Source organism: Equus asinus, chromosome 21 (assembly GCF_041296235.1).
Source record: "Equus asinus isolate D_3611 breed Donkey chromosome 21, EquAss-T2T_v2, whole genome shotgun sequence".
Lineage (NCBI taxonomy): Eukaryota > Metazoa > Chordata > Mammalia > Perissodactyla > Equidae > Equus > Equus asinus.
The window spans coordinates 51,274,945-51,297,029 of record NC_091810.1 but is presented as its reverse complement, the minus strand read 5'-3'; the positions used below and the strand labels follow the sequence as shown (position 1 = coordinate 51,297,029).

The 22,085-nt window shown below is 47.8% G+C and overlaps 1 protein-coding gene across 6 annotated transcripts in view; it reads right to left on the bottom strand.

Moving 5' to 3' along the window:
- Window positions 1-22,085, bottom strand: part of KIF9 (kinesin family member 9) — a 51,217-nt gene that overhangs the window by 16,001 nt on the left and 13,131 nt on the right. For 4 of the 6 annotated variants that reach the window (XM_070492945.1, XM_070492944.1, XM_014828826.3 and 1 more), the window contains 12 exons: window positions 19,211-19,294; window positions 19,007-19,099; window positions 18,109-18,256; window positions 16,997-17,061; window positions 14,490-14,567; window positions 9,103-9,171; window positions 8,230-8,334; window positions 6,972-7,027; window positions 6,091-6,181; window positions 5,478-5,611; window positions 3,716-3,907; window positions 2,307-2,521 (listed from right to left, as the gene is read on the bottom strand). In XM_070492945.1, the coding sequence (XP_070349046.1) occupies window positions 2,307-2,521; window positions 3,716-3,907; window positions 5,478-5,611; window positions 6,091-6,181; window positions 6,972-7,027; window positions 8,230-8,334; window positions 9,103-9,171; window positions 14,490-14,567; window positions 16,997-17,061; window positions 18,109-18,256; window positions 19,007-19,099; window positions 19,211-19,294 (1,330 nt within the window). The remainder of the gene's footprint in view (window positions 1-2,306; window positions 2,522-3,715; window positions 3,908-5,477; window positions 5,612-6,090; window positions 6,182-6,971; window positions 7,028-8,229; window positions 8,335-9,102; window positions 9,172-14,489; window positions 14,568-16,996; window positions 17,062-18,108; window positions 18,257-19,006; window positions 19,100-19,210; window positions 19,295-22,085) is intronic. The other 2 variants (XM_070492946.1, XM_070492947.1) reach the window with 1 other exon arrangement.

The window sequence follows — 22,085 nt, the reverse complement described above, 5'->3', positions numbered from 1 at the left end:
TGACCGACGTATGTGGCTGGGGTATATGAGGTAGTCCCCAGGTGCTGGAGGAAAGTGTTAGCATTTCCACTGATATCTACTGGGGAAAAGTAAGACACATTAAGTGTCACTGACATCATCAATGGAGAGGCAAGGGTCCTGATTCAAGATGTCTGGAGTGCAGGGGTCCAGAGTCGGCCTCACCAGGTCCCTCACCCTCAGTCAGAGCTATCTGGCCTGTGAGCTGTGGGATGTCCCTGATGTGGTCATTTGGTACACACATATTCTTTACACAGTAGAGTCTTTACAATAGTCTGTTGAGATGGGGAGATACTATGAACATCTCTGGTATTACCCAGAGGTCCTCTGATCACCTGCAAGGGAAAAACTTAAGAGACCTGAACTTAAGATGATTTAGTCTCACAAAAGACTAAATAATGTTCCAAATTCGCTGACCTTTCTGGGCCAAGAAGTAGCCATCAATCAAGTGCTTAGCAGGTATTTAAAAGGATGAATTTACTTGATCTGTTCCCTCAAGATAAAGGTATTTTACTTGGTATTTTAACAACCAATGAGAAAACAACCACTTTTAGAGGGAAAGAGCAAAAATGTTTTTTTGACGCTGATAGATAAAATTTTGAATATTTAAAAATATTATTTCTTCTCCATCTCATCCTTCAAAATAATCAATTTTCAGGTATTTTTAGGAGTAAGTGATACATCAGGATAGCATGCATATATATTATTTAAAATACGTAAACATGAGAACCAGCCCTGATGGCCCAGTGGTTAAAGTTTGGCGCACTCTACTTGGCGGCCTGGGTTCGGTTCCTGGGCGTGGAACCACACCACTTGTTTGTCAGTAGCCATGCTGTGGTGGTGGCAGCTCACACAGAAGAATAGAAGGATCTGCAACTAGAATAAACAACTATGTTCTGAGGCTTTCGGGAGGGAAAAAGAAAAAGAGAGAGGAAAGACTGGCAACAGATGTTAGCTCAGGGTAAATCTTTCCCAGAAAAAAAAAACGTAAACATGAAATAAATGGTTGCATATTGAAAAAAGGTATGGCCAGAGGGGACAAAGAAGTGCTTGTCGGTCCTGTAAGACCCTCATTCTGGAAGTTCTGGATGGGGGCATATCTGAAACCACCATCACCCGCCTTTCCCCATTTCCCAGCCCCCTGGAGGGCTTTGTCTTCTGGAATAGTGTGTCATGGTTGGTCTGTAGGGTATGAGCAGAGTGGCCCCAAGAATTTGGAAATAAAGTTGCCCTCTGAGAAGTAAATGAGTGAAATGTACCCTCTTTCAATGAGATGATCCTTCTGACCTGCAGAAATAAACCAAATGACATCTGGAGATGCCCCAGGTGATCAGTGAGATCATTCATGAAAGCTGGCCTGGAATGGGGTTGTGATTTAGCAAGGGAAAGTCCAGTAACCTGTGGAGTGCCCTGTCTGGAAAAAGACAATGGGACCAAGCCAGGAATGTGAACAACAGTATGGCCTCTGAACCACTAGCCTCAGTGTCGGGATGGTCACTCATTAAAATGCAGGTTCTGGGCCCTGCTCCAGATCTCCTGAGTCAGAACCGTTGGTTGGAGCCTAGGTCTACACTTGACCAGCCCTCCCAGATGAGTCCTTTGCACACTCAAGCTTGAGGGTTCTTGGCCCACAGTGAAGGTGTGGGCAGTGTCTGCCATTAGGACAGGACACCAGGTCAGGGTAATCAGGTGAGTACCCTCCCCACGCAAGGGTCTCTGCTTTGCAAGTCTGAGGGCCCCCCACACCATCTGCCTTAGGAGACGAGACTTTGACGGGCCAGCAGGGGTACTGAGGGTTTGGCATGAGGAATGGTGTTAGTGACAGTGAATCCCTTGGCCCTCTGGTATACACATTCTCATTTCCCTCCTCGGTCTCTAGTATCTTGACCAGCACCCTCACCCCAATCAGACCACTATGGGCAGTGAAGAGACCACACCAGGATCTGGGGACCTCGTGGGGGTCACCAACTGCCCATCTCCCTGGGGAAGCCTCTACAAGACAAAAAGCCTTTTTCTCCATGGGCAGCAGCATGTATAAGTTGGAAGGCTCAGCAGCAAGGTCTGAGATAACACAAAAATGGGGGACCCATGGTAGAGGCTGGCTGATAGGGGAGGACTCTGTGGCTCCCCAGGGCTGACTAGAGCCAAGTGACGACCCAGGGATGAAGAATGCACCCCAACATCTCCTGCTGGCTCCCTTCCATCTCGGTCCTCCAGTATCCAAGGCTGCCCTATTTGGAGCAGGATGACTCAGATCCCATAGCCACCTAGCTTCCCATCACATTTACCTTGCTTTTCCCTTAGTGACTTCTGGAAATTTAGCGCCTCCTTGGTCATGTCAATCTCCTGCTTGATGGCATTGATGCGCTGTGTGGTCTCGCTGGCCCTTTTCCTCCGTTCATTTAAGATGGATTTGTTTTCTTTGAAGATGCGGTTAATCTCACTACCTCGCTCGTTCTTAAAGTCCTCAAAGGCCACAGGCTTGGAGGGTGGGGTGCTAGGCCTGAAGACGGAGATGGAAGAGAAAGGAGAAATGGGACAGTTGTCTTAGAGCCACCAAGCACTTCACCTTTCTTCCATGGGGCTTCTGTAAGCAGAAGGCCAGAATTTCTGAGTACCACCTACCCCAGATGGAAGCTCAATTGTATAGGGATCATTCCTTCATCTCTGTTTCACTAGGCACACAAGGGCACATGACCATTGCAGAAAATGAGGAAGCAAGGAAAAGTGTAAAAAAAAGAAAGAAAAACAAAAAGCCATTCACGATCTATTGGCAGCCACACTTTGGTGTATTTCCTTCACGGATTTCTTTGATACATTTTTAAATGTTTGGGGTCATGCAGTATATATAGTTTTACGTCTTACTTTTTTCACAGAAGCATTCTTTCATGCTATTAAAAACCCTTAGAGAACTCTAGCTAACAAGATGTAAGATGACGTGTTGGGGCAGGGGGAAGTGGATTGTCTGAAACCTATTTTGAAATGCATCAAAAAAATAAGATGGATGGAAGGATGGAGGGATGGAGAGAAAGAGGGACACATGATGAAATAAGTATAGTTAACACATTAATTGTAGAATCAAGAAGGTTGTTCACTACACAATTCTTTCAACTTCTCTGAATGTTTGGAAATGTTCGCAAGCTAGGGGGAAAAATTCTTCATGAACAACCTTATACATTTCAAGAGCAGAGATAATAATTCACTTGGTGCCTTTTCCCTAATTTTTTCAAAAAATTTTTTTTTTACTTTTTAAATTAATGATGCAATGAACTTCTTTTTGCATAAATCTTTGCCCACATCTCTAGTCATTTCCTCAGGATATTCCTAAAAACTCAATTACTGACTCACCAGGGAGAGGAACTTGGTGGTTGGAGGAAGGGGTCTCAGACCTTGAGAATTTTGTACCTTTTGAGTGCATTACTTATTCAAAAAATATGTAAACTTAATTATTTAAATAATTGCTATTTGGAGGGTCTAAAACGATTCCATATATAATTGTGCATCTTGGGTGACTCCTGAGGTTGGACCATTTTGCACGTGCATAAGCCATCATGTTTCCTCTTTTTGGACTGTGCTCCCAGTCTTTGCCCACTATCTCCTATTTTATTTCTCTTCTACCTGCAAGTGCTCTTTACATGTGGAGAATCACACTCTGGTTTTGGATGATCTGGTGAAGGAGCTAGAATTAGATGGTCACCTGGGTGGGCGTAATTCTTCCTTTGGGGAGTCCAAGGAAGGGGGCTCGATGTTGGAGGTCTCCCGGTCCCGCAGAAGCATGTCTTTGACATCCCCATCCTTGGAGGATGGGGTCAGCTGAGTCTTAGAGATAGAAACATCCAAGTCCTTGCCACCCACAGGGCTGCTGGCACCTTCCTTTCTTGCCGAGGAGCTGGAAGGAGAAGACAGGGAGACCCCAAGGCTCAGTCATAGGCAGTGAGATGTCTCCAATGCTGATGGGAGTAACCTTTCTCAGTCCTCATAAACTAGAAGCCCCATCCCACTCAGCGCCCATATTGATCATAGACCTAGGCCAAAGGGCAAAGAGTACAATCCTAAGCCATGCAGATGGGGAGGAAGAGAGCATTTTTCTCCCTTTAATCAGAACAAGCAGCCCTCCCTTCAGCAATCTCAGCAGGAGACACCTGGGAAAAATGGGCAGTCTCCAGGTTCAAAAGCATGTGGTCCTGTTGGGTGGGCCGCAGCCTCCCAGGAGCATCATGACTGCTGAGGTATTAGTCACACAGGTGTCCCTGGGAAGGAGTGGCAGAGCTCCACCCAGGGTGGGTCTGTCTGCGGGCCAATGACAAAGCAGGACAGGTTTGCCCTGCTGCTCTGACCAGTCCACAACCTGCTCTCTCCACCTACATCAGTGTCCACACCAGCTCCCAGGAAAGTAGGCACCCTCCCTCTCTAAGTGATGGCGCCTGGGATCCTCCCTCACAGAGAGGCACATCTGGGCAGGCCTGGACTGACAAGAGGATGCGCCCAGCTCTTTCCACCGTTTCCTCCCCTCTTCTTCTTGCAACAAGTGTGCATTGGGGAACCAAGCCTCAATCCTCCTGTTATTGCACTAATCACCTGGTGGCAGAACAGAGAGGGCTAGGGTGTGACCGCCCTTCCTGAAGAGGCCAAGGGCATCAGCAACCCCTGCTACCCAACTCCGTCCTGTGTGTGACAGTTGTCTACAATCAGCCTTGGCCTGTGTCCTTTTACAAGTGATAGTAACAGCAACAACACGTTTCTACTGAGTACTTTCCAGGGACAGGGACTGCACTCACTCACTTATCCTCACAACTCCAATGACTTTGATGCAATTATTATTATTTGCATTTTAGAGATGAGGAAATAGACACACATACCTCACACAAGGAGACCCCTTGGGCAAAAGAAGTACAGAGCAGGGAAGTGAGCCCAGGCATCACCTCTGGAGCCTGTGCTCTGGCCCACAGCTACCCAGCACCTCCTGGGGAGGGTGCCTCATTAAGTGAACCTTGACATCCTTCCCACCTTGCACATACAAATGAGTCTTGCCTGAAAGGTGAATTGGTGTTTTTAGGTGACATGACTGCTAGTCAGCTGGGACACAGAAGGTCTCTGGTTGGGGGTGGGAGGGTTTCCACAGGAAGTACCAGAGGGTGAGTGCTGGCCCGGCTTCTCACTTTGACTGCCATTCATTAGTGGTGTGAACTTAGAAGTAATTCCCCATCTCTGAGCCTCAGTTTCCTCATGAGTAAAATGGAGACATTAACTCTCACCTCATGGAGTTGCTGTGCAGATGAGAGGTGACCAGCCCCAGCACGGGCCCCACAGATGTTGCTAGTATTGGCAACAATGAGGTCCACTGTGACCACGCAGTAGCTAAGACACCAGGGGGAAGATGGAGACAGCTTGTGTCCTCCCTTTCACCAGCCAAAGAGGGTCAGGTGCTAAACAGGCAGAGCATCAGGAAGGTCACTCACCTGAGTTGCTCTTTGAATGTCTTCTTGGACTTGGCTTTCTTCCCAGGTTTGGCAGAGAAAGGGGCAACCCCGAGTCCAAAGCCTTGTCCGTCAGGCTCGCCCACTAGGTGGCCATCAACGTCCATAAGCCCTGCCTGGATAGAGGCCAGTTGTAGGGCCAACGGTTAGATTAATGGTTTGGGGCACTCGTGGACCCAAGTGTATATGAGCTGAAGGCTCAGGTGGACATGTTCATCCCACACATCAAGATGTGACTGCTGCTGCTGCTAGCTTCAGGCTGTCTCTGACCATCCTACCAAATGTCCACTTTCCATATCAACTCTTCTCACTGATCTGTGGTCTCATCCTGTACCCTGAGGATCTTAAGGCCTATTTCCAGCCTAACTCCAGGAACTGGCCTTGTTTATTATTAGCCATGTCTCCAATTTTGGAGATCATTTTGAATTCATATTTGGTTTACTTCTGCATGGGTCACCCCATGCTCATCCTGGTATTATCTTTACCTGTTGCAACCCTAGATCTGCTTTAATGCAGGACACTTGCTGCCTCTGGAAAGATCTAGGGATGGAAAAATCTGACATGAGTCCTGTCAACAAGAGGCAATCGTGCTTACCTTCTGGACAGCAGAAATGGCTGCAAAGTCATTCTTGTCTATGAGAGTGTACTTCCTGCGCAAAGCGCACTCCACTTCCTGTTCCTGTTGGCTTGGGATAGAGAGTGAAAGAACACCTTGCACCTGGGGCCATGTTGAACCCTCTGGGGCAAGAACCAAGTACTGAAGTTAGAAGATATTTGGGTGAGGCCCATTGTGATGGAGCCACGCCCTCATCATGAACCAGACCAGATAAAACAAGCTCATTTCATGCCCCCTACTCCCCAGTGCACACACCCAATGTCCAGCCCAAAAATCTGCAGGGGCCACCCATATGTGCCAGGAACATCTGCTCCCAGATGACTTAAACAAGGACTATAATCCTGCCTTGGGACCATGCTTCCCCACCTGGGTTCTGTCTCTAACAGGCCCTTCAGAATCATGTGATCAGCTTCTGTCATACCACCCAGCATGAGCTGCTCAGGCTACCGGAATGTCTGCATGCAAACAAACCGCAAACACCTCCTGAGGTGGGGTGGGGGGAGCAGGAGTGTTCATGATGCCCTGCTGTGGCCACACTCAGGGCTGGCACTCCAGAAGGACCTCGTGTCCAAGTAATAAACTCAGAAAACATCCACCAGGGACTGCCTCCTCTCTGAGTAGCCCTCAAATGGAGGGCTGTCCTCCCTACTTCCCCCTGGTTAAGGGAAGGGCAGGAGGATTTGAGAGCTCAGGAGCAGACACTGTCAGGGACACCAAGAGCCTGAGCACACCCTGAGGACTCTGATCTGACTCCTCACACACGAGAGATAAGGTGGTGCACTTGGAGGCTGCATTCAGACCAGGGGAAATGAAAATGGCAGCCTCCTGTAGGAGTCGGGTGGGTAGGGAAGGTCCCTCACCTCAGAACCACCCGGAACTGGTTGAACACCTCCTGGATCTGTCTGAGGTTGATTATCTGGAGGGAAGAGAGCAAGGCAGAGGTTAGACCTCAGGCGCCACAGAACTGAGGCTGTGTCTATGTTAGTAGAGAAACCAGGACCCCTTGGCTAATGCTTTGACCATCTGTCCCGAGAATGGGACATCTGTAAATAGTCTCTCAGTAGAGTGGTAGTCAAGCCCTCCTCAAGAACAGAGAAACACCTGATTAATAGTTTTTCAAACTAAGTATTTACTGAGGCTATAAAAATCACCCTTTCTAAGTGAAGATCTCTATAAAATTAAAATGACTTTAGTCCTTGAAAATACTAAAAGAAAAATTTTAATAAAATTTATTGTCCTCAGCTCTGTCCTGCTTCCAAAAGGTTCCATTATGACTTTTTCTTGTGTGAGGTACAGATGCATACATACCTGTGGCTGGAAGAAGGCCATTGACCTCCCTCTTGGCCCTCTAGCCCACAAGCATTACCCTTAACAGAGGGTCAGTCTGGGGCTGCCCCTGACAAGAAGGCGAGAAAAGCCCACCCCTCAGTTGTCCCAGGCCTGCCTCTTATAGCTGCCCACAGTAATAGACCAGGGGGATCTGCCCATGTAGCTCCCTGAGGAGGAGTTTGCTGGCCTGCACTATAAAAACAGAATGCATTTTTCCCTCTGAGCGCCCTTTCCTCTGTGGCTGCTGTCTCTTCCTCCTTGGCCCTCTCTGACATAGGCCCTGGGGGTCTGCCTTGTAGACAACCAGCATGATCACCATGCTTTAACAGCTCACTCCACCTGGCACTGCCAAGCACCTGAGGTCCTGCAGCTCAGTTAATCCCAGCTCAGTTTCCCTCCCCACTGTACAGATGAGGCCACCAAAGTACATGAGGTTGAGCATTTTGCTGAAGTCACTTGGCAAGGAAACAGCTGAGCTGGGATTCGATCCAGGCCAGCCTGGCTCCACAGCCCATGCTTGTGCCCATAGTGATGAACCACCTACTGTGTGTCCAAGGCTGTTCAAGGCTGCTTGCCACTCTATGGGGCACCCACAGCCTTATAACCCTAAACATGGAAGCTGAGACATCGGTGGGCTGAAGGGCCCCTGAGGCCAGGGGTCCAGCACCACCCACCCTACCCACTGCACAGTGTGAGGTTCCAAGGCCAGCACAGCACAAGTCATGGTGTGCCCAGGACAGGGAGGCCCAAGCCCACTGGGCATGGTGGTCCCAAGGAGGGGCTCCTTACATCGATCTCGTCCAGCGTCCCCTCCAGGTACCTCCGCACTTGGGAGTTGATCTCGGCAATCTGGATTTCATCCATGGGATTGTAGTTCACAAGGCTGCGGTTAGCCTTGGAGGAAGATGAAGAACATGTTGATGAGGTCCAAAAACCTGAGCCCAAGTAGGGATGGCAGGGGTCATTCTGAGAACCAAGGTGGGGAGGTTGGGCATAGGCCCTGGCCGCTCAAGCGAGCTCCATTCCCTTCACCATCAGGTCCTGGCAGAGAGGGCCTGACTCACAGGTGCTCAGGTCAGCAAAGGACAATCGGGTCAGGGAGAAAAGTCAAGGGCCTGCTACTCCAAGCAAGGAGGCTATGCTGGCTGAGTCTCAGCAGACTCTGTAGATGAGCACCACAGGAGGAAGGTGGCTGCCGCTGCCTTGAGGTCCCTCTGGACTAGAAGTATCAGCCCAGGCAGGTCACTGAAGGACTCCTGCCCTCACCTCCTTGCCCACATGACTCCCTGCTGCTGCCTCTCCCCTACCACCCAGCCTGCCCCACCTCCCCCTGACCTTGACTCACCATGCTATCTACCCCTGTACTTCTCCCTGCCAGGCCCTTGGCCCCCTTCCCCTCATTCTTATGCCTACTGCCTACCTCTGATCCCTGACCATCTGACTCCCCTGTCCACATCAGAGGATGCTCTTCCAGTACCCCTGCCCACTAGGCATTGCTGGCCCCCCAGATCCTCTGCACCCTGCCCCAGTCACCCTGCCTACTTGGTCCTCCTACCCATCTGGTCCCCTCCCCACCCATTCCTCTGCCTATGCACCTCCCTCTGCCCATCCAGCATCCCAGCTCTGACTCCCTTGCCCCCACCCCCACCTCTAGCTCCTTACCAGGCTGTCATGGATAGCTAGCTCCTGCTTGAGCAGCACCAGTTCTTTCTCCAAGTTCTTGACCATTCGCTGCCAGGGAAACATAATTGGGGAGGGGGGGAGGGCGTGGGCAGGAGGATGGTCAGAGAGCCCACTCTGCCTCTCCCACATCAAACCTACAATTCCCCACCCTGTGCTCAGACATCCTGGCCTTTCCTGGTAATCCATGGAGTGTGATCTCAGCATCTAGACGATTCCTCCATACCGGCAACTTTTCCACAACTGGGGTGAGTTTAGGGTCTGAGGGGACCTCAGCAGTGCCCTGGCCTCTGCATCTTACAGCAGAGAAGACTGAGAACAGGGTGAGCACAGGCACCCATAGGCCACCTCAAACCCTAACTTCCAGGAGTTCCAGGACATTTCCAGTCTACCAGGGTAATGGTCCTCTCAGTGCAGCTCTTGCCTCCAGGAGCTTTCCATGCTTGGTGGTACCTTTTACCCTCCTCCTTCCCAACCACTGCACAAATGTATCACCATTCCCCACTGATAATCATGTATATGTTACCTCCCATTTTTTGCTACCACAAACCATGCTGCAAGAACACCTTTGTACTTACAGCTTTGTGTCCTTTCAGGTTTCCGTAGGGTAGCACAGTGATCTACGAGGCTTTCTGCAATCTGCCCCCATGACCTCTTTCCTCTGCTCTCCCCTAGCTTATACCACTTCCACCAAACTGGCACACTCTGGCCTCTGCACTGCCTCCCCTCTGCCTGGACACTCTTATCCCAGGTATTTCCATGGTTCACTCCCTTAGCTCCTTCAAGTCTTTCTTCAAAAGCTTCTAAATTCACCCTCTATGAAACTGCAACCCCAACCCCACCCTACACCACTCTTTCTTAAAATGTCACTCTACTTTTTTCATAGCACGCATTACCAACATAGCCTAGAGCAGAGCTGTCTAATAGAACTTTCTGTAATGATGAAAATGTTCTATATCTGTGCCATGAGCCACATATAGCAATTGAACACTTGCAATGTGACTATTGTGCCCAAGGAAGTTTTTAATTTTATTTAATTTCAACTAATTTAAGTAGCCACATGTGAGTAGTGGCCACTGTATTGGACAGTGAAGCTCTAGAATGTATGTATTTTTGTTTTTAAATTGTTAAAAATTTTTAAAGAAAAATTGTACATATTTAAAGTGTAAAACATGTTTTGATACACATATATGTAGTAAAATGATTACTACAGTCAAGCTAATTAACATACCCATCTCCTCACCTGGTTACCATTTTTTTGTGTAGTAAGAGCATCTGAGATCTACTTTTTTTAGAAAATTTCCAGTGTACAATACAGTATTATTAACTATAGCTATTATGCTGTACATTAGATCCCCAAAACTTATTCACCTTATAACCGAAAATTTGTACTCTTTGATCACCATCTGCCCACTCCCAGCCGCTGCCCTCTCCCCAACTCCTGGTAACCACCACTCTACTCTCTGCCTCTGGGAATTTGACTTTTTTTTTTTTTGAACTGAGAAAGCACACATTTTATTTTTATTTCTCATATCTTTGCCCAAAAAGTATTTGAGGAAGCTTATATACACAAATAACTTGAAGACGGAACACGTCACCCTCTTGCTTCAGTGGCTCCTCCCTGCCCTAGTTAACCTCTATCTTCACTCACAGTCAGCTCAACTTCGTTTCCTCAGCAATGCCCTCGGTGAACTCCCTGATGAAGGAGTTCCAGGGGATCTCTCTTCCACAGCACTCATAATTTGACTTTTTTTAATTTTAGGTTCCACACATAAACGAGATCATGCAGCACTTGTCTTTCTGTGTCTGGCTTATTTCACTTAGCATAATGTCCTCCAGGTACATCCACGTTGTTGCAAATGGCCTATTTCTCATGTTTTGTATATATCTCTCTCCCACCTCCAGGAGACTGTCAGCTCTTTGAGGGCAGACATTTGCATTTCTGTTTGTACATTAATGTACCCCAAGTGCTTCAAAAGCTGCCTGGCACACAGTAACTGCTCCGTAAATTTTAGGTGAATGGATAAGAGATCCATTTCTAGAACTGCTAAGACATTTACACAGGGACTTTGTGCTGAGAACCTTCACTGTGAACAAGGCTTCCTTTAGTTGTCAAAAAATGGCCGCTGGAGGGAGCCCCTGACAGCTGGATCCCAGGACTGGTGACCAAGGCTGTGACAGAACCCTGGCGTCTTAGGGGCTCAAAGCAGAGCACAAAGCCTGAACTCAAGGCACACGATCAGGGTCCAAATCCTGGCTCTGTCCCTCTGGGCAGCCTCAAGATGGTCCTTCAGGTGGACTTCCTATGAGGTGAAGGGGAAAGACTCGATGGCCAGTCCCTACTCATTCCCACTCACTCCTCTCAGCTGAGGGATCTCAGCTCTAGAAAATCCCTCATGCCCTAGTTAGGAAAAGTCTGGCCGAACTGTTGGGGGCCTCCAGCTTGGATGACTGTTCAGTGTGGCACGGAGAGCCAGACTTAGACCTCTGGGCCAGTCAGGTGATGTGGGGAAATGGGCCATTTTCTCCTACCAGTCACCAGCCTCCATGTCACACCCTGAGAGCACGGGAGCCAATTCCCCCAACGCCTGGCAGGCTTAGCGGCCTTCAACTTGCCCTCTTCTACTGACTAGAGAGAAGCTGCTTAGAAGCACAGGGCTGAAGCAGCAGACCCCATGGAACGGGGTCTAGCAGCACCTCCTGGCTGACCACCTCCCTTATAAAAATCAGGGCCATTTTCTGGATGGAGAAAAATGCCCTGGAAACAGCACAGACTCACATAAGTTTCCTGATGGTGAGGTGTTTCCATCTTAAATGCAATGAGGATAATTCAGAGAGTTCTGCTTAAGTCCCACACCAGGCTGGCAGCCGCTCTTGGCCTGAGAAGTTTCCCTATTTTGACCCCATTGCAGCTGCAGGTGTATCTCCTCCTGGCAGAGTAGGATACCCCAGGTTTCTCTCTCCTGACTGTCCAGGCCCATGGCTCAGAGCCTTTACACCCCCTCACAGAATCACAGACTGACAGATTGGGTGGGTCGTTGGAGGTGAGCAGCCCAACTCCTTAATCCACAGATGAATACCCTGAGGCCTAGAGTCTGAGCAACTCCTCACAGACAGCTAGTAGCAGAGGTGGATCAGGAACCCAGTCTCCTGCCTTACAGCCAGCCCCACTAGCCAAGGAAATTCTGCAGGGGCTATGCCACCTCGTTGAAACAGGCATCAGTACTGAAGATGGTACTGGAAACAACCAGGCAATGCAGGCTACAGTACAGGAAAGGTGAAAACCAAAATAATTTTCCATGTCCCTCTCAAGAATGCATGCTTATAAAGGAAAATATTTATCATGAAGATTATAAACACATTCACATTTGATGACATGGAGACTTGGCTGTCCAAGATCAACAATGCAGACTTCAGAACAGAAATTACATTAAAGAACACAAAAGGCCTTGCTGTCAGGTGCAATGCCCACCCAGCCAGGTTCATCGGGTGTTAATGTGGTAGTCCTGAGACAAGAGAACACCAAATATGAGAATAAGAAAAATAAATAAGAAAATCTTCAAGCTACAGAAAAGCATAGAAAATAATGCCATGAAACCTGAGAAGGCCATCCCCAAATCTAACTTTAACAGCATGCTGCCATATTGGCTTCAGTTTTTCTAGAAATAAAACATTTCAGATAAATGTGAAGCCTCCGTGCACCCCACTCACAGTCCATTCCCCCTGACACGCAGAGGGAGCCTCCAGCCTCAGTTCGTCTTTTCATCCCCACATGGTTTTCCTTTTACTGCACACTCACACATCCATTAATGATAACCAGCATTGCTTTGCATGTTTTTATACTTGGTGTAAATGACAGATGCTACCATTCAGTCCACGTCAATCCCCAAGTCAATTTCTCACTTGAATAAGTTATTCATGCTCGTAGTTCTAACTCTGGCTCCCTCCTCCGTAAGTCATTCAGCTGCTCTCCTGTTAAAGGCTACTGATCATGTCCCTAACTTTTCACTAGTGCAATAAGCAGGGCGAGCACTGCCCTCTGTTTAAGTCTCTTCGGGTGAAAATGCCTCTAGAATACCCAGAAGTGACCCTGCTGATCTGTGGAAGTGAGTAGAGCGCTAGCGAACACTTACTGAGCATTTACTTCATGACAGCACTGTGCTAAGAGGTCTCTACCCGTTTTCGTATTCTGCACAACATCTCTTTGAGAGTGGATTCTATTATCTCCCCATTGACAAACGAAGACACTGTGGCTTAGAAATCCTATGTATCTTGCTGACACCAGATAGCTGATGAGGGAAAGAGCAGGTTGCTGAGCCAGGACAGCTCAATGCAGGGGCCAGGGCTCTTAACTACTGTGCCAGTGGTTCTCAAGGTGCGGCCCTGGAACAGCAGCAGCAGCACCGCTGAGGAACTTATTAGAAACGTGAATCTTCAGGCCCCACCCTAGACCTATGGAGTCAGGAACTCTGGGAATGGGGCCAGAGACCTGTGGTTCAATGAGCCCCCAGGGTGATTCTGATGCCTGCTCAAGTTTGAGAACCAATGCTCTGAGCTCTACGCCCTCCTCAACCTCCACACCATGGGTTAGTTCCACAGGGCCAGAGGGACTGTTGTTTCCCTTCAGGATTCAGAATCTGGAAAGTTTTACTGGTTTGTCAGGAGCTTATGGCATGTGTATGCTCCTGTTTCCAGTAACTACGATTCCATAAGCATCTTAAAGGAAAGCCAAATTATCGATAAATGTGTTTTTACGTTACTAGATGTTGCCAAAATGCTCTCCAAAGTGGTTGTATCAGTTACACTCTGACCAGAAACAGATGTGTTCCTGTTTCTACACATTCTCACCATCATTTTGCATTGACCGAGAAATTCTAATTTTTGCTTGTCTGAGAGTGGAACTCCACTAAGGCTTAACATGCATTTCCTTAGCTAATGGTGACGTGGAGCATTCCCTCTGATTGGCCAGCTCCACTTGCTTGGAGGGGTCACTCAGGCTGAGAGGAAAAAGGTCCTGTAGTGACATAACCAGATGAGTCTGAGAGATGGTCCAGTCCACATTGATTTTGCTCCGAAACAGTTGGCTCTTAAGGAACTCTCATACGGAAGTCCAGGGTACTCAGAGGCCCTGAAGCTCACAGGTGAACTGGTGATGGCCTGACTTAGCCCTTTCACCTTTGTGGCAGCTCCCAAGGGGTTCTCCAGGGACTCTGAAGACTCTGGCCTATCCCACAGTGGAAAGGGACTGACCCAGGATTGCATGGGCATCTTTGGTTGAGGCTAGAAGAGAAGCCAGGCTCGTGTGACCTAGGCAGCAAACCCACACACCTTCCCCACAGTGAGAAGCCTGCCCACAAGCACCTTAGTACCTCAGCGTCATACTTTTCGTTAATGGCAGGCTCAGTGGTGACCAGCTTCATCCTGCTGGCAAATCGCAGTGAAGACAGCTGAAAAACAGATCAGACAGACCTCTATGTTTTTAGCCAATTACTTGCAAGTTGAAATATTTGCAAAACAAGTAAAAGGAGTCCACTAGGAAAGATGAATCTCTGCATAGAGGCACACTCCCACATGGACTGCAGGGTCTCCTGGGCCCATTGAGTGATGTCTGGGGGATCCTGCCCAAGTTCCTCTGGAGGGGCAGCCAGCCAGGGGTAATTATGGCTGGAGGCCCATGAGGTGGCTACATAAGCAGGCATTTGGGAAACAGCCTTGACACCATGCCCCGCTGCACTGATGTTACATGAGGGGTGGAAAGCTGCTCCCTGGCAGTGAGGGGCAGCCAGTGGTGGGTGGTACGAGGCAGGCCCTGAGATCCCAGCTCCACACCACACTGGGCTGACTTCGGGGCCTGAAACAGGGAAGCAGACTTGGAGGGGGCATGGGTTACCCAGAGTGGCCCAGATGAAGGACTGAAAGGGTTCTTCCTTTGGGCAGTCTGGGTGGGCCATTGAGAGCTCTGCTACTGACCAGCTGCACATGGCAGCCAGGCCTTGTAACTTCTCTGTAGCGTCAGGGCGACCTGCCTCATAGGGTCACTGGGAGACTTGGTAATGAGGTAGTAATGTGCTCCGGACAGAACTGGCCCACAGAGAGCCCTCAGGAAGAGGCCCCTGTCATTACAACACTGTCATTGGGATTGCTTCTCTGTGCGGTGAAATCAGACTCTTCTGCTCCAAGCACAGCAGCAAGTGTGGCCATGAGCCCCTCATGGTTACACCTGCACACACACGCAGTCACTGCAGAAAGCAACACAACCCATGACAGGAATTGTTTAACAACATTTGGAGAAGAGAATCTTTAGCTTCCACACCCCCAATATGCTTTTGTCCCAAACTCAAAGACCCCTTCAGCAGCCCCTCAGGGCTCTGTGGGCTCAGGCCAGGGCCAAGATACTGAGTGGTGTGGGCACAAGCCTCTGGGGATGGTAGATACCAGGAGAGTTGCTTCCTGTGCAGTGACCATCTCAGGGGAGAGAGGGGCCTTCCTCTGTCTTGGAGGACATCTTTCTTAACCAGGCAGCCAGCCGGCCCAATATTCATATGGCTCCTCTTGGGGTTCACCATGCTTTATTATACTGTGAGACCAGGAGGTTCCTGAAGGCTTTCTCTGGGGATGCAGCCTGCACGTCAGCTGGAGCTCCCCTCCCTGGCCTCCCAAGTCCCAGGGCACTGAGTAGGTGGCAGGAGAACTCCCCCTGGAAGTTGGGAAGATCCCTAATGCACAAAGCTGGGAGGTCGTGCAGGAGCGTCTTGCCCTGCAGTGTCCCTGGAGATGACCTGCTTCACCGAAGTGGATTCTCCAGATGACTGAAGCTTGCCTTAAACATCTACATTTGAAAAGCAAAATGTCTAAGGAGAGCTGTCCACATCTGTCTTATTTATGGTGGGTGGCCCTTCAGAGGAAGAGGGGAGCCCTAGGCTGAGTACCCAGCTGTGTGGGTTCCATGTGTCACTGCCTTAGCCTGTATTCCTACCCCTGGTTCTCATAAGCTTCTCCTCCCCCCAGGTCACCTGTGTCCAGCTGCTGACTGTATCTACCTGAATCACAGCTCTGGCCACAGTCCTCCCCTACTGCAACCCCGTGACAGCCCAGCCACCTGCAGGAGAACAGCCGAGGCCTCAGCCTGACCACCAGGGCCCATCCAGCCCAAGTTTCTTCTTCTTCCTCTCTTTCCTGAACCCCCTCTTGCAGTGTCTAGATATTCCTGCACAGCCCACACCTTCAGGCCCAGTTTCCTCTGCCATGAACATCTCTGCTTTCCCTACCACCAAGCCAGCTCAGCGCCCACATTCCTCACCCTAGCTTCAGGAAAAATCCCTCCCTCCTCTAAAGAACTCATACGTCTGGGCCTCTCACATTACTTAGGGCCATGGTTGGGAATTCTGAGCCCCAAGGCTAAGTATGACTCATCTCTGCTGAGCTGCCCCCGACTACACTGCACATGGCAGGTGCTTAATACTTACCATAGCCTGGAACTCTGGTTGTTTTCAAGATTTTTAAACACGTGTTATTATGAAGAACAAGGAATCAATATGCTTTGTGATTCCAATTCACAGGAGCAGCACCCCAGAAAGCATGGTCGTTGCCTCCACAAAGCTGGCTCTCAGCCTCCTCTCTTCACATAGGCTCCCACACTGAGCCCATCTCCTGCCTGGCTAATTCCTTGACACAGCTTCTGCCCCTTGCTACTTGGTATTTGGATTCTGGCTGGGACCCCTCAGCAATTTTGGCTCAGACTGTTCCTCTGGATGCCTCCTTTCTTGACAACGTCTATGGTTAGTGTGCCAGCTTAGCTAGCCCAAAGCCACCTTACCCAGCCCTGGTACCTATAAGGATGGAGTCCAACCTGGTCACACTGGCTGTCTTTACATACCGTTTCTTCTAACTGGGCGGCGTCTCCATAGATGTTTGTCACAAGAACCATATTGCAATTTCCCCCTGCAGAAAGCAGGATACAGAAGGGCCATAAACCATGTGGGTTTTCCATCAGGACATTCCTTTGAGGCTGGTGGGGTCTATTAGGGACTGAATGTTTGTGTAGCCCCAAAATTCATCTGTTGAAGTCCTAACCTCCCATGTGATAGTATCTGGAGGTGGCTCAGATGGGAGGTACTTAGGTTTATATGAGGTCATGAGGGTGGAGCCCCCATGATGGGATTAGTGCCTTTATAAGAAGAGAAAGAGAGACCAGAGCTCTGACTCTCTTTTTGGCCTCTCTCTCTATGCTATGTGAAAACACAGCAAGAAAGCGGCCATCTACAAGCCAGGAAGAGAGTCCTCATCACGAACTATCCCTACCGGACCTTGATCTGGGACGTTCAGCCTCCAGAACTGTGAGAAATAAATGTCTGTTGTTTAAGCCACCCAGTCTGTGGCACTTTGTTATAGCAGCCTGAGCTGACCAAGATAGGGTCAGAGAGGACACACCCAAGCATGTATGAAGCTGGGCGGCAAGGGGAAGAGGGAAGGAAGGGGGAGAGGCCAACAGATGTACCTAAAAGAGGAACCGGGGAAACAGCAGAGGAGAGATGGCGTTGGGCACAGAGGGGCAAGGGCAGGGGAGAGGGCTGTGGGCCAGGGCTTTGCTCATGGTGTCACTCATTTAATAATTAGACACCAATGACTGCCACCAGGCCCAACACAATAGCCTGGGAACACAAAGGATGACAAGACACCTGCTCCTCTACTGGGGAGGCTGTATTGGAAGGCAAGACATCATGGGAGAGGCCCTCCACCTGGGTCTTCAACGTGATGAAGGATTCTGCCAGCTGGTTTAGGGATCCCCTTTAGAAGCAAAGCCTAAGCAAAGGTTCTGATGAGTGTACAGCATGGCATGTCATGGGTGAAAGAAGAGGGCACTCTGCTTGATTCTGCCTTTGCAGGTGTGTCTGAGGTCACTGCCATGGGGAGGGAGCAACTCTATCATCACCAGTAGAAGATGTGCCAGGCTTGTTCCTCCTCCCTGTGCAACAACCACACCCTCACCTAAAGAGTCCTTCAGGGCATGGGTGAGCTTGCATTGCCGGAAGGGAATGTGGTCCCGCTTCTGGTCCCCGAGGGCAATGATGGCCTGCTCCAGGAATGACAGCGACTTGTTGATGTAGGTAGCTTCCTTCAGGACTCGGCCCTCTGACTACAAACCAAAGGGCAGTTCCGCTTCAGACTAAGTGGAGAGGCTGCCCCACCAAGAACACTGCAGGTCTGTGGGTAGGCCAAAGCCTCCTTCCAGAACAAGGGTCTTCCCTCAATGTCACAGGATTGTATTCCATCTTGGGCTAATATTAATACTCATAGGAACACTTGTGACTGCTCGTGTGAATATGAATACTCATGTGAATATTCCTATGAATACTCACTTAACATTAGCACTAATATGAATATACATAGGAATATCTGTACAGATACCTGAGCAAATAATCCTGTGAATATCCACACAAATACAGACACTCATAGGAATGCTCATCTGAATATTCTTGTGAATACTTACGCTAATACTCACACTCATATGCATACTTGAGATGAAATACTCATGCAAATATTCATGTGAACACACACACTATACACAAAGAAATGCTAATACTAGCAAGGAGCATTTACTGAGCACTTACTGAGTGTCAGCCACCTTGCTAAGAATTTAGGGGCCATCACCTCATTTAACGTTTACAAAAATCCTGTCAGGTAGGAACCGCCTCTATGTAGAAGCTGTTCCCCTTCTGCTAATTCTGTCCTTCCAGCTCCTCAGGGTCAAGCCCACACGCTCCACTGTGCCTAGCTCAGGACTGTGCTTATGAATGCCCAGTGACGATGGCCCATGTGCACGGGCCCCATGCTGGAAAAAGGCCTGTGGCTTATTGAGAAGGAACCTCTTGCTCCCCCGACTCACCCCAGACTTCCCCAGCCTTTCCGAGCCTGCTAGATCCACCAAGTTAATTTTGGAAGTGATGTACTTTTCATCTGATAAGGTCCGTGAATGGGCCTATGAAACATCCAAACAGAGGTTACACTGTCACAGGGAGAAATTTCTGACAGAGCAGGCCCTGGGGGAACCCGCCGCCCCCTCCATGCTGTTCAAAGAGCTCAAACTTACCTCCACGTAGATGGTGAAAATGCAGTGTGACCTGGATGAGTTTTTGTTCATCGTGTGGGAGGCTATAATCCTGTTGGTCTCTCCCTGAAGAGGAAGGAAAGCATACACAACATTTTGAAAGACTAAAATAAAGCATTTGGGTCATTTTTCAACTATACTGGCAGCTATCCAAGTGATCTTATGTCACTGCAGTCAGCTGGGTCTTCCAGGCAAACCGCATTTCTAAACTGGTAGAATAGGACAAACTGGAGGCCAGACGTATACTTTCCCCCATTGCTGGGGACGCATGACTTTGTATAGTTTTCTGAAAAGCAAAGTGGCAATAAGAATTAACAGCTTTATAAATAAGAATTAAAAGCCTTACAAAATTCATGAATATTGAACGATAATCAGTGCACAAATCCAGCAATTAGGGAACGACCTATCTGCAAATGGAATGTTATGCAGCCAGGAAAATACTGACAACTAGTTCTTAATAATAGAAAAATGCAAAATCCAAAATCATAGCAAAATGACTTCAACAGCACATTAAAAGCTTCACACAGGGCTGACCCGGTGGCGCAGCGGTAAAGTGCACACGTTCCGCTTTGGTGGCCCGGGGTCGCCGGTTCAGATCCAGGGTGCGGACATAGCGCCGCTTGGCAAAAGCCATGCTGTGGTAGGCGTCCCATGTATGGGGTGGGGGAAGATGGGCATGGATGTTAGCTCAGGGCCAGTCTTCCTCAGCAAAAAGAGGAGGATTGGCAGTAGTTAGCTCACACCTAATCTTCCTCAAAAAAGAAAAAAAATGCTTCACACATGGCAACTAAGTGGTATTTACCCCTGGGATGCAAGGATGATTCAACATATGCAAATCTATCATTGTGATACACTACATTAACAGAATGAACGACAAAATCATATTCTGGTACAATCTAAGGGATGCAAAAGCATTCATAGAAGAAAGAATAAACAGCTGCTGTTACCAAGATGTTAATAATGGTCACTTCTGGGTTGGGGTTTATAGGTCATATTTCCCTTTTTATACAGGTTTGTGCTTTCTTCTGTATGTGAGCATATATTACTTTTAAAAATTAGGAAAAATCAATAATTTGTAATTTTAAAGGGGCAGCTGGCCCTTGCTGCTAATTCACAGGATTGGACCCTATGGCCAGAACACACTTAAAAGGAGATGTGACGGAAATGGCTGTTGTTAGAGAAAAAGGTCCTTGCGAGAGGGACTCCTGTCTCCTTAAAGGCCCCTGAGAAATGCTATGAACAAACTGCAAAGCAGTGACACCATGGCTTCCTGGGGAGAGTGGAACACCTGAAGAGGAGGGAAGGGCCTGGGCTGTGGAGCAGGCCTGGCTGACCCTGTGGCTGTGTCACCTCTCACTGTCTACCAGTCCAAGAAGGACTGCTTCCCACCAATGACTGAGTGTGGCAGGGATACTAATATAGATCTGTCCTTAGCTGGCCAACTTTGGCTCAAGGATTCCTGACTTCTTTACACTGAAACTTCTTTACACTGCCTGGCAGTCTAGGACGCTTCCACCCGACCTTCCTTCCCTTCACTTGAGGTAAGACTTGCATCATGGCTTGATGGCGATCCAGCCTTACCTGGTTCCCTTCCTACTTCCTTGACACAGGAATTTCCCCTCACAAAATCTTTGCACATTTAATCCCATCTTGGCGTCTGCTTCTCAGAGAACCCAGACTAGACATACTTTTACAAGACTGCTGAATAGACGGACAGTTGACTTCTCACCAATAACAATGGAAACCATAACTTTGGAATAACGTGTTAATGTAGTAAAAGAAAACAAATGCCAAAATAGAATTTTATGCCCAGCAAATACATCTTTGAAGATTGAGAGTAAAAGAAAGACATTTCAAAAAGCAAAATATTGTTTATCACCAGTATGCTCATTTTAAAGGATGTACATCAGAGAGCAGGAAAACAATCTCAGATGGAAAGTTAAGGAGAAAAGCAATGAAAGTGGTAAATATGAGAGTAAATGTAAAAGAAGACTGAGTATACAAAACAGTAATAATAATGCCCTGCAGGGTTAAAAAACAAAGACATAAAAGACAAGGCAACAATCCTAAAGTTCTTGTAGAATCCAGGAGGAGGGAAAAGGTTTTTATTAACTTTAGATTTTTTAGAAGTTTTTAGTTTTAAATATTTTATTTTGAAATATGTTATAATATTGTAATTATAATGCTATGATAAAATAACATTTTATTTTTATTTGTAAGAAGGAAGTTTCAAAGAAATGTACAGGGAGGTCCTCTGTACCCTTCACTCAGCCTCTCTCTATGATAACATCTTGCAAAACTATAGCACAATATCAAAATGAAGAAATTGACATTGGTATAATCCATAGAGCTTATTCAGATTTCCTCAGTTATACATACTCATTTGTATATGTATGTATGTGTGTGTGTGTGTGTGTGTATTAACTAAATATGCAAGGTTATTTCTAGGATAAACAGAGAGAGAGAATACAAATATGAATAAATATATAACTTCCAAACTAGTAAAGGGAGAAACAAGTATAACAAAAAATATCCAATTAAAAAGAGGGCAAAAAGAAAAGTAGAACAAATGGAACCAAGAAAGCACACAATAATATGATTTAAACCCAAAAATATCAGTAACTACACTAAGTAAAAATGGGATTAAATGCTTCATTTAAAAGATAAAGACTGTCAGACATCAAGACTGAATCATGATGAAATAGAAAATATCAACAGATCAATTACTAGTAAGGAGATTGAATCGGTAATCAAAAATCTCCCAAGAAACAAAAGTCTAGGATGAGATGGCTTCACTGATGAATCTACCAGTGAATTATTTTTTAATCCTCTTATATGTTCTTTTCACAAAAAGCCA